The sequence below is a fragment of the Neovison vison genome, chromosome 7 (genome assembly GCF_020171115.1).
Source record: "Neovison vison isolate M4711 chromosome 7, ASM_NN_V1, whole genome shotgun sequence".
NCBI lineage: Eukaryota > Metazoa > Chordata > Mammalia > Carnivora > Mustelidae > Neogale > Neogale vison.
In genome coordinates, this window is record NC_058097.1 from 191,122,488 (window position 1) to 191,136,312 (window position 13,825).

The following is a 13,825-nucleotide window of genomic DNA, read 5'->3' on the forward strand; positions in this document are numbered from 1 at the left end:
ATGAACGATCTCAATGTGAGAAAAGAATCCATCAAAATCCCAGAGGAGCACACAGGCAGTCACCTCTTCATCATCAGCCCTGGCAACTTCTTTCAAGATACATTTCCAAAGGCAGGGAAACGAAAGTGAAAATGAACTATTGCTACTTCATCAATACAAAAAGCTTGTGCACAACAAAGAAATAGTCAAGAAAACAAAGAGTCAACCCATGGAATGGGAGAAGATATTTTCAAGTGACACTACAGATAAAGGGCTGATATCCAAGATCTATAAAGAACTCCTCAAACTGAACACCCCCAAAACAAATGATCCAGTCACAAAATGGGCAGAAGTTATGAATAGACACTTATTCAAAAAAGACATATGAATGTGCTAATGGACACATGAAAACATGTTCAACATCAATAACCAATATGGAAATTCAAATAAAAAGCACATTGAGATACCACCATACATGAGTTAGAATGGCAAAAATTGACAAGGCAAGAATAAACATATATTGGAGAGGTTTTAGAGAAAGGGGAACTTTCTTACACTTGGTGGGAATGAAAGTTGGTGCAGCCGCTTTGGAAGACAGTTAAAATTAGAGCTTCCCAATGATCCAGCAATTGTACTACTGGGTATTTACCTCAAAGATACAGATGTAGTGTAAAGAGGGTCCACATGCACCCCAATGTTCAAAACAGCAATGTCCACAATAGCCAAACTGTGGAAGGAACTGAGATGCCCTTCAACAGACGAATAGATAAAAAAGATGTGGTCCATATATTCAATGGAATATTACTCAGCCATCAGAAAGGATGAATACCCAACATTTGTATCAACATGGATGGATCTGGAGAAATAAGTGAAATAAATCAAGCAAAAATAAGTGAGAAATAAGTGAAATAAGTCAAGCAGAGAAAGACAATTATCATGTGGTTTCACTTCTTTGTGGAAAATAATGAATAACATGGAGGACATTAGGAGAAGAAAGGAAATGTGAAGGGGTGAAATCAAAGGGGTAGGCAAAGCCTGAGAGACTATGGGCCCTGGGAAACAAACTGAGGGTTTTTGAGGGGAGCGGGGTGGGGGGATGGGTTATTCCTTTGATGGGTAAAGGGAAGGCAAATATTGCGTGGAGCACTGGGTGTTATACGTAAACAATGAATCATGGAGTACTACATCAAAAACTAATGATGTATCGTATGGTGAATAACATAATAAAAAAATAAGAAAATAATAAAAAATGTTTCACCAAAAAAATACAATATGGTTAGATTACAAAAGGAAATTATTTTCTTTTTTTAAAAAATATTTTTAAAAGATTTTATTTATGAGAGAGAGTGAGAGACAAAGAGAGAGAGAGCACAGTCAGGGTGAGGGACAGAGGAGGAAGCAGGCTCTGGGCTTAGCAGGGAGCTGGATGCAATACTCAGTCCCACAACTCTGGGATCACGATGTGGGCAGAAGTCAGACACTTACTCACTGGGTCATCCAAGGCCTCAAGGAGTTTATTTTTTTTAAATTTTTTTTAATAAACACATATTTTTATCCCCAGGGGTACAGGTCTCTGAATCACCAGGTTTACACACTTCACAGCACTCACCAAAGCACCTACCCTCCCCTATGTCCATAATCCCACCCCCCTTCTCTAAGGAGTTTATTTTTAAAGAATATTTAAAAGAATATTGTGTGTAGTTCTTAAAACATTTTTCAATAAATGGATAGGTGTTTTTCAAAATAGAATGTCTTCATGCCATAGCAAAACAAAAAAAGAGAAAAGAGAACAAAAGAACAGAGTGTATTAAATCCTTCAAATAAAATATAGATTTGTTCAAGAACAGAAAAAGAATGAAATAAATATGTATCTAATCTCTGGAGGAGGAAGAGCATGTTAAACAAAATGGAGTGGTATGAGAAACAGGAAAAAACTAATGGATTTAGTTACATAAAGATCTGGAACACTGTGGAAAAATACTTGCAACGAGTATTACGAGTAACGATTATTATGGAAATGGTTTTTACAAAAAAGATCCTACTCATACCACTGTGAAAATAAGGGCAAAAATAATGAAAAGATTACTCTAAAGGTAAAGCAATATAGATCTAAAATAGTCCTCTATTTCACAAGTCATCATAAAAGTACCATTTAAATGCAGTGAATGATTTTACTGGCAAAGTGGCACAGATTTATGACAGTTATGTTACCCAGTTGCTGGTGGCTGTGTGTTAATATAAAATCTTCTGGGAAGAAGTTTGTCTCCATGTAATAAGGGCTTTATAAATAGTCGTGTCCAGAACTCCTTAGGTTTGGGATCTATTCTAGATAAAAAATATGGACAACATGGATGGGACTGGAGAAGATTATGCTGACTGAAATAAGTCTAGCAGAGAAAGTCATTTATCATACGGTTTCACTGACTTGTGGAGCATAAGGAATAACATGGAGGACATTAAGAGAAGGAAAGGAAAAGTGAATTGGGGGAACTTGGAGCGGTAGACAAAGCACAGAGAGACTGTGGACTCTGAGAAACAAACTGAGGGCTTTGAAGGGGAGTTGGGTGGGACGTTGGGTGACACTGGTGGTGGGTATTAAGGAGGGCACATATGCATGGAGCACTGGATGTGGTGCATAAACAATGAATCATGGAACACTTAAAAAATAAAATTAAGAAATAAGTCAAGCAGAGAGAGTCAATTATCATATGGTTTCACTTATTTGTGGCGCATAACAAATAGCATGGAAGATATGGGGAGTTAGAGAGGAGAAGGGAGTCGGGGTAAATTGGAAGGGGAGGTGAATCATGAGAGACTATGGACTCTGAAAAACAATCTGAGGGGTTTGAAGTGGCGGGGTTTGGGAGGTTGGGGTACCAGGTGGTGGGTATTATAGAGGGCATGGATTGCATGGAGCACTGGGTGTGGTGAAAAAATAATAAATACTGTTATGCTGAAAATAAATAAACTAATATAAAAATATGGACAAAGATCATGCATACAGGTTGTATTTCATAAATTTTTTATAAGAAATAAGTGAACAAAATCCAAATACCTTCATAAATATGAGTAATTAAGTGAATTATCATTACAAAATGTCAGGTGGACTGTGAAGTTATTTACAAGGAGTTCATAGTGTAAAAGATTCTTCCAATGTAATATTGAGTAGAAACCACGAGATATAAAACAGTCTGTACTATGATAGAAATTGTCCAAAATGACATACATACATAGAAAAATATCTGAAAAAACTACAGTATAATTTTTTAAAAAATAATTCTTCCTTGAAGTATGAATTAAGGGCACCTCTTATTTTCTTAATTTTTTTTAATCTATGTTTTCTACAAAGAGAACAGATTACTTTTATAATAAGTGGAATCAATTAGTAAAATAAATATTATTTTCTTATATCTGGTCTGGGTTCATAATATCCTGAGGGACTGCTTTTCTTAATAGACTACATATGGTCATTCTTCATAAAATTCTGCATCAGTCGATACACATATTTAGATCTAACTTAACTGAAATCAGAGGGCCTAGTATCACTCTGAGAACAAAATGCTAGTAAATAACATTACACACTGTACTTACCTATCTGAATGCCTTTGAGAAAGAAGTAACAGATTCATTCCAGAATAGGCATCTTATTTGAGAGCACACTTAGCATGGAGGTAGCCATCACTGACCCATTGCTAGTGGCTGCTTTGCAAGTTCATCCATTTTAGTCTTTCTTTTGCACACTTTGTGACTGGAAAATGATTGCTGAGAGAGACTTCCTAAATAGTTCTGAGTTCATAGGTTGGGCTTAGTTTTGCTTCCTAGGCTCACACCTTCCTTTGAGTGTTATGCATGAGCATCCCAGCTCAGATAATACATTTTTTTTTTTTTTTTACTTAGCTTCTGAAGTGTTAGGGTTCCTAGGAAATTGAGGGGGTGGAGGGAACTTAATCACTGGGGGACATCTCTCTCCAATGCAAACTAGTACACATTTGGCAGTAAAATTTGGTGACCAGATGAGGTATATTATAAAAGCCACTTGATCTGAAATCTACACTGATTTAAAGCCCTGAAAATAGCAGATTTTGTGAAGCAGAAACATTAGAGATCCCAAGCAACATACACTCAGCAATAAATCAAACAACTCTGGAGTAGCAGACAAGTTAGCTGCAGTTAACTGTTAGAAGTCTTTTTCTTAGTAAGCCTGTGCTCAGCCCAGCAATACCTCCTTTGGTCCTTGGGAATCTGGATCCAGTTGTGTTGGAAACTTAGAACCAAACAGCTTCTGTGATGTGGGGCTGGTTATTTTTATGTGTTCTTCCTGGGTCTGTCTTTACCAATCTTTTCATTGTGGTTTCAGGGAAGAATTTAAATGGGTGTTTGTTCTAAGGCCAACGAGTGAAAGAGGCTCTGACTTCTCACCTCCTGAGGATTAGAATTAACAGCTTCAACCAAATGTCAGGCAGTCCAATTTATCATTTCTCTCTTGTGGCCATGGCATCTGTGACCAAGGGGGTTGGGGAGAGCCAGCTGGACTGGGCTAGCAGCTCCTCTATTGACCATGTTAAGAGGTGATCTCAGGGTCTGAGGTGTAAGGCGCAGAATGTTCTAGTCTGGGGGGTATGGGTGCCAGAGCCAGTCAGAGTCTATCAAATAGCCTTTATAATAACCTGTCTCACAGAGCTCTAGGGGGGATTGAGCAAGATAACACAGGGAAACATCTAAGCCAGTGAAAACCTGCTATTCTAATGCGGATGCCCCAAGGATAGACACATGTAGGCTGGAGAAAGTGCTCTTGATAATAGAAATCTGAATCATGCTGAAGAGAGTGAGTTTTGCTGGCTCTTCTCTTTGCTACCTGTGTGACTTTGGGCAAGTTCCTCAGCTTCCTCATACCTGAGTTCCCACATCTATGAAAAGGAAGTGATAATGGTACTCATTGTTGTAGGCGTTCTGTGAGGTAATCGTGTGGCATGCTGGAATGGTGCTTGGTATAGGACTAAAGCTCACTGCTGCCTTCCGTTTTCTGTACAGAACCTCAAAGCTCATAGTGTGAACATTTTGGGTTCTGTCAGGAATTCTCTCCCTCTCACTCCCTCTTTGTCTACACACACACACACACACACACACACACACAAACACACACAGATACATAAATACATATATGTAATATATATACATACATACATAGAGATAAATAGATAATAAATTCACTCTTTTGGTTGCTAGAGTCTGTTTACATAGAGAATGGAGGGAAGAACATTTTAAAGTATCAAATACTGATTAATAAGTTATTATTATTCTAAAAATCTTTATATGAATATTTGATCTTGTCATCACTAAAAAGCTGACAGTAAATTTGGGAGTCCTTGAGAAGTTTGTAGGAATAAAGGAAATGAAGAGACAATGGAAAGTGACAAATAATAAATATGTCACCCTGCTAAATATGGTATTTCATATAATTCTCACCTAATCCCATGAGGACGGTTTTGCTAATTCTATTTTATGTCTAAAGAAGTTGATGTTCACTGCGAGCATCATTTGGTCAAGATTAGAGAAGCTAATCTTTGGTAGCTTTGGATTTAAATCTTTGGATTTAAGTACAAATGGATCTAATTCTAAGCCTGAGCTCTAACAATTAAGCTGTGGTAGCAGTTAGAATCTGATTCAGCGATGTGTCTCATGTACTAGGAATGATGTGTGGGTGAGGGGATGCTGATTCCAACCCTGGGGAATTTGTAGAGTCTCTAGTTCTCCCAGTAGGGGTAGGCAGGACATATCCCTCAGACAGAACCTACATGCAGCAGTGACTATGAGAAAAGCCACAGAGAAAGGAGGACATGTTTTATGTTCCTTCCCTACCTTTGGCTCCAATCTGGGAGATCTGCCTAGGCATAATCTTGGAAGTTTGGTTTCTGGAAATTTCCTGATGCCTACAGAGGAGAAGAAGACCAAGCAGATGTTCAGACTGAGGAGCAGGGATATCTCTATGTGAATGGGAAGTTGTGTGGTTTCCCAGAAAAATAATACATCAAACTATGAGACTGGGTCTGATAGTTCTTCTATTTACAAGATTCTGTGTATGCCAGTTCACATATGAGAGCTTGAAAAAGAACCCTAAATAAATTGGTGTTATTTGTTCTTGGTGGTATAGTAAGTGGAATCAATCCTCTAATTTCCCTTTCTAAATTTTCATTGTTAGTGTACAAGAAATCAACTGATTTCTGTGCATTCATTTTTTATCCTGCCACATTAGTGAATTGTTGCATGAGTTCTAGTCATTTGGGGCTGGAGTCTTTTGGGTTTTCCATATAAAGTACCACATCATCTGCAAAGATAGAATTTGTCTTCTTCCTTGCCAATTTGAATACCTTTTATTTATTTTGTTGTCTGATGGCTGTTGCTAGGACTTCTAGTACTATGTTGAATGATATTGGTGAGAGTGGGCATCCTTGTCCTGTTCCTGATCTCAAAGGGAAGGCTATCAGCTTTTCCCCATTGAGGGATGATATTCACTCTGGGTTTTTCATAGATGTGAAGTTGAGGAATGTTCCCTTTATCCCTATACTTTGAAGAGTTTTAATCAGTAACAGATGCTGTATTTTGTCAAATGCTTTTTCTGCATCAATTGAGAGGACCGTGTGGTTCTTCTCACTCTCTTATTGATGTATTCTATCACATTGATTGATCTGTGAATGTTGAACCACCCTTGCATCCCAAGGATAAATCAAAACCACATTGAGATATCACCTTACACAAGTTAGTATGGCCAAAATTAACAAGATAGAAAACAACATGTGTTGGAGAGGATGTGGAGAAAGGGGATCCCTTTTACACTCGTGTTGGGAATGCAAGTTGGTGTAGTCACTTTGGAAAACAGTGTGGACATTCCTTAGAAATTAAAAATAAAGTTACAGTATGACCCTGCAATTGCACTATTGGATATTTACCCAAAGATGCAGATGTAGTGAAAAGAAGTGCCATCTGTACCCCAGTGTTCAGAGCAGCAATACCCACAATTGCCGAACTGTGGAAAGAGCCAAGATGCTCTTCAGTACAAGAATGGATAAGGACGATATGGTCCATATATACAATGGAGTCATCAGAAAGGATGAATACCCAACTTTTGTAACAACATGGACGGGACTGGAGGAGACTACGCTGAGTGAAATAAGTCAAGCAGAGAGAGTCAATTATCATTCAGTTTCACATAATTGTGGAACATAATGAATAACATGGAGGTCATTAGGAAAAGGAAAGGAAAAGTGAATTGGGGGAATCAGAGGGGGAGAAGAAGCACGAGAGACTGTGGACTCTGAGAACTGAAGGTTTTAGAGGGGAGGGAGGTGGGGGCATTAGGTAAGCCTGGTGGTGGGTATTAAAGAGGGCATGTATTGCATGAAGCTGTGGGTGTGGTGCATAAACAATGAATCCTGGAACACTGAAAATAAAATAAAATAAAATAAAAACTTGTTTTTGGAAAAACTGTATGTGAAATCATGCAATAATTGCGTTATTGCATTTCTTTTTTTTTTTCCAATTTATTTACTTTCAGCATAACAGTATTCATTATTTTTTCACCACACCCAGTGCTCCATGAAATCCGTGCTCTCTATAATACCCACCACCTGGTACCCCAACCTCCCACCCCCCCGCCACTTCAAACCCCTCAGATTGTTTTTCAAAGTCTATAGTCTCTCATGATTCACCTCCCCTTCCAATTTCCCCCAACTCCCTTCTCCTCTCTAACTCCCCATGTCCTCCATGCTATTTGTTATGCTCCACAAACAAGTGAAACCATATGATAATTGACTCTCTCTGCTTGACTTATTTCACTCAGCATAATGTGGAGAAAGGGGAACCCTCTTCTTACACTGTTGGTGGGAATGCAGGTTGGTGCAGCCTCTTTGGAGAACAGTGTGGAGATTCCTCAAGAAATTAAAAATAGAACTTCCCTATGACCCTGCAATTGCACTCCTGGGTATTTACCCCAAAGATACAGATGTAGTGAAAAGAAGGGCCATCTGTACCCCAATGTTTATAGCAGCAATGGCCACGGTCGCCAAACTGTGGAAAGAACCAAGATGCCCTTCAACAGACGAATGGATGAGGAAGATGTGGTCCATATACACTATGTAGTATTATGCCTCCATCAGAAAGGATGAATACCCAACTTTTGTAGCAACATCAATAGGACTGGAAGAGATTATGCTGAGTGAAATAATTCAAGCAGAGAGAGTCAATTATAATATGGTTTCACTTATTTGTGGAGCATAACAAATATCATGGAGGACATGGGGAGATAGAGAGGAGAAGGGATTTGGGGGAAATTGGAAGGGGAGGTGAACCATGAGAGACTATGGACTCTGAAAAACAATCAGAGGGTTTTGAAGGGGCAGGGGGTGGGAGGTCAGGGTACCAGGTGGTGGGTCTTATGGTGGGCACGGATTTCATGGAGCACTGGGTGTGGTGCAAAAATGAATAATGAATAAATTTAATATTAATTAAATTAATGTTAAATTAATTTAATAATGAATAAATTCATTCGTGAAAATGAATACTGTTATGCTGAAAATAGAAAATAAATTAATTTAAAAAAAAGAAGGGAAATAATCAAGATTAGAGCTGAGATCAATGAGTTAGAAACCAGAGATACAGTAGAACGTACCAATGAAACTGGTTTTTTGAAAGAATCAATAAGATCGATAGACCATTGGGCACACTAATCCAAAAGAAAAGAGAGAAAGCCCAAATTTATAAAATTTTGAATGAAAAGGGAGAGATCACAACTAACATCAGGGAAGTAAAAACAATCATCATAAGTTATTATCAACAGTTATATGCCAATAAGCTAAGCAACCTAGATGAAATGGATGCATTCCTGGAAAACTATAAACTCCCCAAAGTGAACCAGGAAGAAATCGACTGATATCTAGTAACGAGATTGAAGCAGTGATCAAAAACCTCCCAAAAAACAAAAGCCCAGGACCTGATGGATTCCCTGGGGAATTCTACCAAACTTTCAAAGAAGAAATGACACCTATTCTTCTGAAGCTGTTTCAAAAGATTGAAGCAGAAGGAAAACCTCCAGACTCTTTCTATGAAGCCAGCATTACCCTGATCCCCAAATCAGGCAAAGACCCTACCAAAAAGGAGAATTTCAGACCAATAACACTGATGAATATGGATGCCAAGATTCTCCACAAGATCCTAGCAAACAAAATCCAACAGCACATTAAAAGGATTATCTACCATGACCAGGTGGGATTCATCCCTCGCTACAAGGATGGTTCAACATTCACAAATAAATCAATGTGATAGAACAAATTAATAAGAGAAGAGAGAAGAACCACATGGTCCCATGGTCCTCTCAATCGATACAGAAAAAGCATTTGACATAATCCAGCATCCGTTCCTGATTTTTTTTTTTTTTTTTTTACTGTTGGCTTTTACTTAGCATAACTGACTTGACCAGAGGGGCATGAATACCTCATGGCAAACTTCTTCCCTGAGCTTTCACGAAGCCCAGACTTATTTCATGCTGGTCTTGGTGGTTCAACTAGAGATGAAGCTTGTTTGTCTGTGTGAACAAACACTCTTTGGCTATTTGGATTTGTCTTCGACCTTCAGTGCTTGCCCGTACTCTCTTTCTCATTTCTCAGTATCACTGGTCATCAAAAAATTGTATTATATGATTATGCTTCATGATTTCTTGTGAGTCCCTTCAAATATGCCAACTTGTGCAATCTTTGCAGTTGATGTCTCCACAAAAAGTGATTTTGGGGTTACTTTGGATAAAATGAGATGACAAAGATACAATTCCACAATTTTACTTCTTCACCATTGCACAATATTTTTCCTTTGTGTTGCCTGACACAGATCACCATTACTTGTTTAAATTTATGTATATTGGGGGAAGCTAATATTGATGCCCAACGCACAATATCTTCGGAATTAAAATTTGAAAATCAAATTTGAAAATTAAATTTGAAAAAGTATTCCTAAGATATTTTAGGGTGGATCATAACCTCATTTCAACTGCAAATGTAGCCCCATTTCCAAATGTCAAGATCAGTCCTTTGATCCCCTTGTTACCAGAGATGAGGATATCTGCCTGGGTGTGTGCCCAGAGATGTATTAGCATAGCTCCTGTTATAGTCAGTCCTGTGGAAACATGGAAAAATTGTATGGTTGAGCTCGAAAATGAAGGGGTTAAATCAGAGGGGGAGACAAACCATGAGAGACTATGCACTCATGGAAACAAAGTGAAGGTTTCAGATGGGAGGGAGGTGGGAGAATCAGTTAGCCCAGTGATGGGTATTACGGAGGGCACATATTGCCTGGAGTACTGCTGTTATATGCAAACAATGGATCATGGAACACTACATCAAAAACTAATGAAGTGCTGTATGGTGACTAACAAAACAGAATAATAATAAAATTTTTAAAAAAGTGAGCAATAAGCCACTTAGAAAAAAAAAAGAAAAAAGAATTTTTCTTATTGAAGTGTAACTGATGTAAAATGTTATCAAGGTTGACCTGTACCATGAAGGGATCTGAAAGTTCTATATTCAGTTCTCACCAAGGTCAGTGTAGTCACCCATCTGTCACCATACAACAGTATTACAGTATTATTGATTATATTCCTTATGCTATACTTTTTAACTCTTTGATGTATTTATTTTATAGTGAAGTTTGTACATTTTAGTCTCCTTTACTTATTTCACTCTTCTCCTCACAACCACCTCTGGCATCCACCACTGGTAACCAGCACTTTGTTCTCTTACTTGAGTTTGTTTGCTTGTTTTGGGACAACATATATATGAGAAGGGAAAAGGACAGAGGGAGAAACAGACTCCCCACCAAGCAGGCAGCCTGATGCGGGACTCAATCCAGGGATTCCAGGATCATGACCTGAGCCAAAGGCAGTAGGTAAACCAACTGAGCCACCCCGGCACCCGGGACAACATATATTTTTAAAAGGCCTTCATGTACAGTTAGATCTAACCTGATCTAAAGTCCTGAGAACATGAGAAATGTCAACATCACATGATATTCAATCCCTGGTTGTGAAATCACCCTCTGAAGACAAGTTTCTGAGCTCTTCCTCAGGAATCCCAGGCTCTATGTAGAGATAGGTCTGTTGGTTTCTGGCACTGCAGTGGCTCTCCCTTTTCCTCCCTTGAGAGCAGCAGAAGGGGAATCCATCATTAGTGAGAGCTTTTGAAATAAGTTCTGCTCAGACTTGTCATGGTTGTTCCAGCCAGCTCCTTGATTGGTTATTGCAGAGATGTTTAAGGGCATTTGTGTCCTAGACTAGGGAGTTGGTGGGGGGCTGGCTTTTAGTGTCCAGAGATCTGTTCACAGTTCCCATTAGTTTCCTTGCTGAGAGGACTCTCTGCTCTGCTGTCCATACTCATATACAGAGGCCTTTTATACCATTTGAAGTACAGAGAGGCTGGCATAGATGTTTGGCCTTTCTGTGATCATGGTTAGTGAATGATGGTTCGTAGTGGTGTTCTGGGGCTCCTCTTGTCAGCAACCGTTGACCCTGGCTTACTTTCTGTGCTGGTAACATTTCTGAAAGCTGTAACCATATATGAGCAATTTCACTAGTTTTTAGCCGAATCATTTTTTCAATCTAAATTTTTTAATTCTTACCACCAGAGATTGGTTGTTTACATATAACACCCAGTGCTCCATGCAATTCATGCTTTCCTAAATACCCACCATCAGGCTCACCCATCTTCCCCATTCTCCACCCATTTAAAACCCTCAGTTTGTTTCTTGGCATCCACAGTCTGTCATGGTTGGTCTCCCCTTCTGCTTCTACCCTCCACTTTTCCTTTCCTTAGCCCAATATCCTCCATGTTATTCCTTATCCTCCACAAGTAAGTGAAACTTCATGATAATTGGCTTTCTCTGCTTGACTTATTTCACTCAGCATAATCTCTTCCAGTTCCATCCAGGTTGATACAAAAGTTGGGTATTTGTCCTTCTTGATGGCTGAGTAATATTCCATTTAAAACACAACTTTGACATACAGTTGTTTTCTGCCTTAACTCTACAAACTTGATCAGTTATATTTCTTTTGCATCAGTCAACTCTGCCTCTAATTCTTCTGTAGACAATTGTATACTGCAGGGAATGGTGGTGATGTAAATTTTAAAATGTACCTTCATGTGCAAGTGTTCTCTTATAGGGACTGTGAGAAGTAAAGAATTCTTTATTGCTGTGGTGCAGGGATATTTATTAACCTCTCAAATTCAGGAAGATAAGAAAAAGTATATTTGGATGGAAGTACTTCGTCAAGACTCACTGGCTTTCTATACATTATTGCATATATAGAACTTTTCCTCTTATAAAATAAAACTTCATTCTAGCTGTAATGCAGGGTATAGAGAGTATTGAAAATATTGCTGCAGAACCATTTCATACCAAAAATCAGGGTAATATTTTGACTTCTGTGGCCCCTTCCTACTTTGGCCTCATGAGTCCTTCTCCATAAAAATTATTAAAGATCATATTTTATAAATGCATTGGTATGATGATGACATACTCCAATTGGATTTTGATTATATTCATTTTTTTCTTATTTTAAGAGAATTTAACCATTTAAGGGATCTTAGAATTATTGTGGGCTCTAGGCACTGTGCCTACTATTCCTGGATGATATGTTGACCCTGCCCACAAAATATATGATCCTGTATAAAAGTGACCCAGACAGGATAATTGACTGTCCCACATTTAATTAACTAATAAGGGGAATAAATCTGTCTAAATTTTCACTAGATACTTTTATGTAAATACTCTAATTCCAAGATTCATTATCACGAATTTTTGTTATTTGCCTCCAGAGTTTCTTCATGACATTTTTCACTTCTGCATTTCTGAGGGTGTAGATTAATGGGTTCAACATGGGAGTGACTAGGGTACAAAACACAGTCACAGCTTTGTCAGCAGGGAAGGAGTTCATGGGTCTCAGATACAGGAATGAACAAGGTACAAAGAACAAGATGACAACAGTGACATGAGAAGCACAGGTAGACAGGGCTTTGCGGCGCCCTTCAGAGCTTTTAGTCCTCAGGGAGCGCAGGATGACAATATAAGAAGCAACCAGCATAGAAAAAATGAGCAGACATAGTGACCCGCTGTTGGCAGCAATCAGGGGCCCCAAAGTGTGAGTGTCTGTACAGGCTAGTTCCAGGAGAGGTATTAAATCGCACATAAAATGATCAATAACATTGGGGCCACAGAATGGTAACTGGACCATGAACAGAACCTGGATCCCTCCATGAATAAAGCCTGAAATCACAGCCATTCCCACCAAGAAAGCACAGACAGGTCTGCTCATGGTAGTGGTGTAATACAAGGGCTTACAGATGGCTACATAGCGGTCATAGGCCATGGCAATTAATAAAATGATCTCTGCTCCCCCAAAGAAATGTTCAGCAAAGAGCTGAGTCATGCAGCCATTGAAGGATATGGTGTTCTTGTCAGAGAGCAGGTCAAAGATCATTTTGGGTGCTATGGATGAAGAGTAGAAACCATCTATAATGGATAAATAGGACAGAAAAAAGTACATGGGAGATCCCAGGGCTGGGCTGATGAAGATGGTGATGGAGATGAGGAGATTACCTGCCAGTGTGATCAAGTAGGTGATTAAAAGCACAGCAAATAGGAATTTCCTCAGTTGTGGATTCTGGGACAGGCCCAGCAGAATGAATTCTGTCACATTGCTCTTCCTTTCCATGGAGTCTGCTTGAGTTATGAGCCTATGGTTCATCTGGAAAGATCACAATTTCTGAGTAGTATTTTGAATTCAACACTGAAATCTTCCATCACCTCT

General features: G+C 38.8%; 1 protein-coding gene across 1 annotated transcript; it reads right to left on the reverse strand.

The window, feature by feature from the left end:
* Positions 1-12,787: 12,787 nt before the first annotated feature.
* LOC122913610 (olfactory receptor 4C45-like) lies at positions 12,788-13,729 on the reverse strand. The gene has a single exon (XM_044260273.1). The coding sequence runs from the start codon at positions 13,727-13,729 to the stop codon at positions 12,788-12,790; it is 942 nt and encodes a 313-aa protein (XP_044116208.1).
* Between the last annotated feature and the right edge of the window lie 96 nt (positions 13,730-13,825).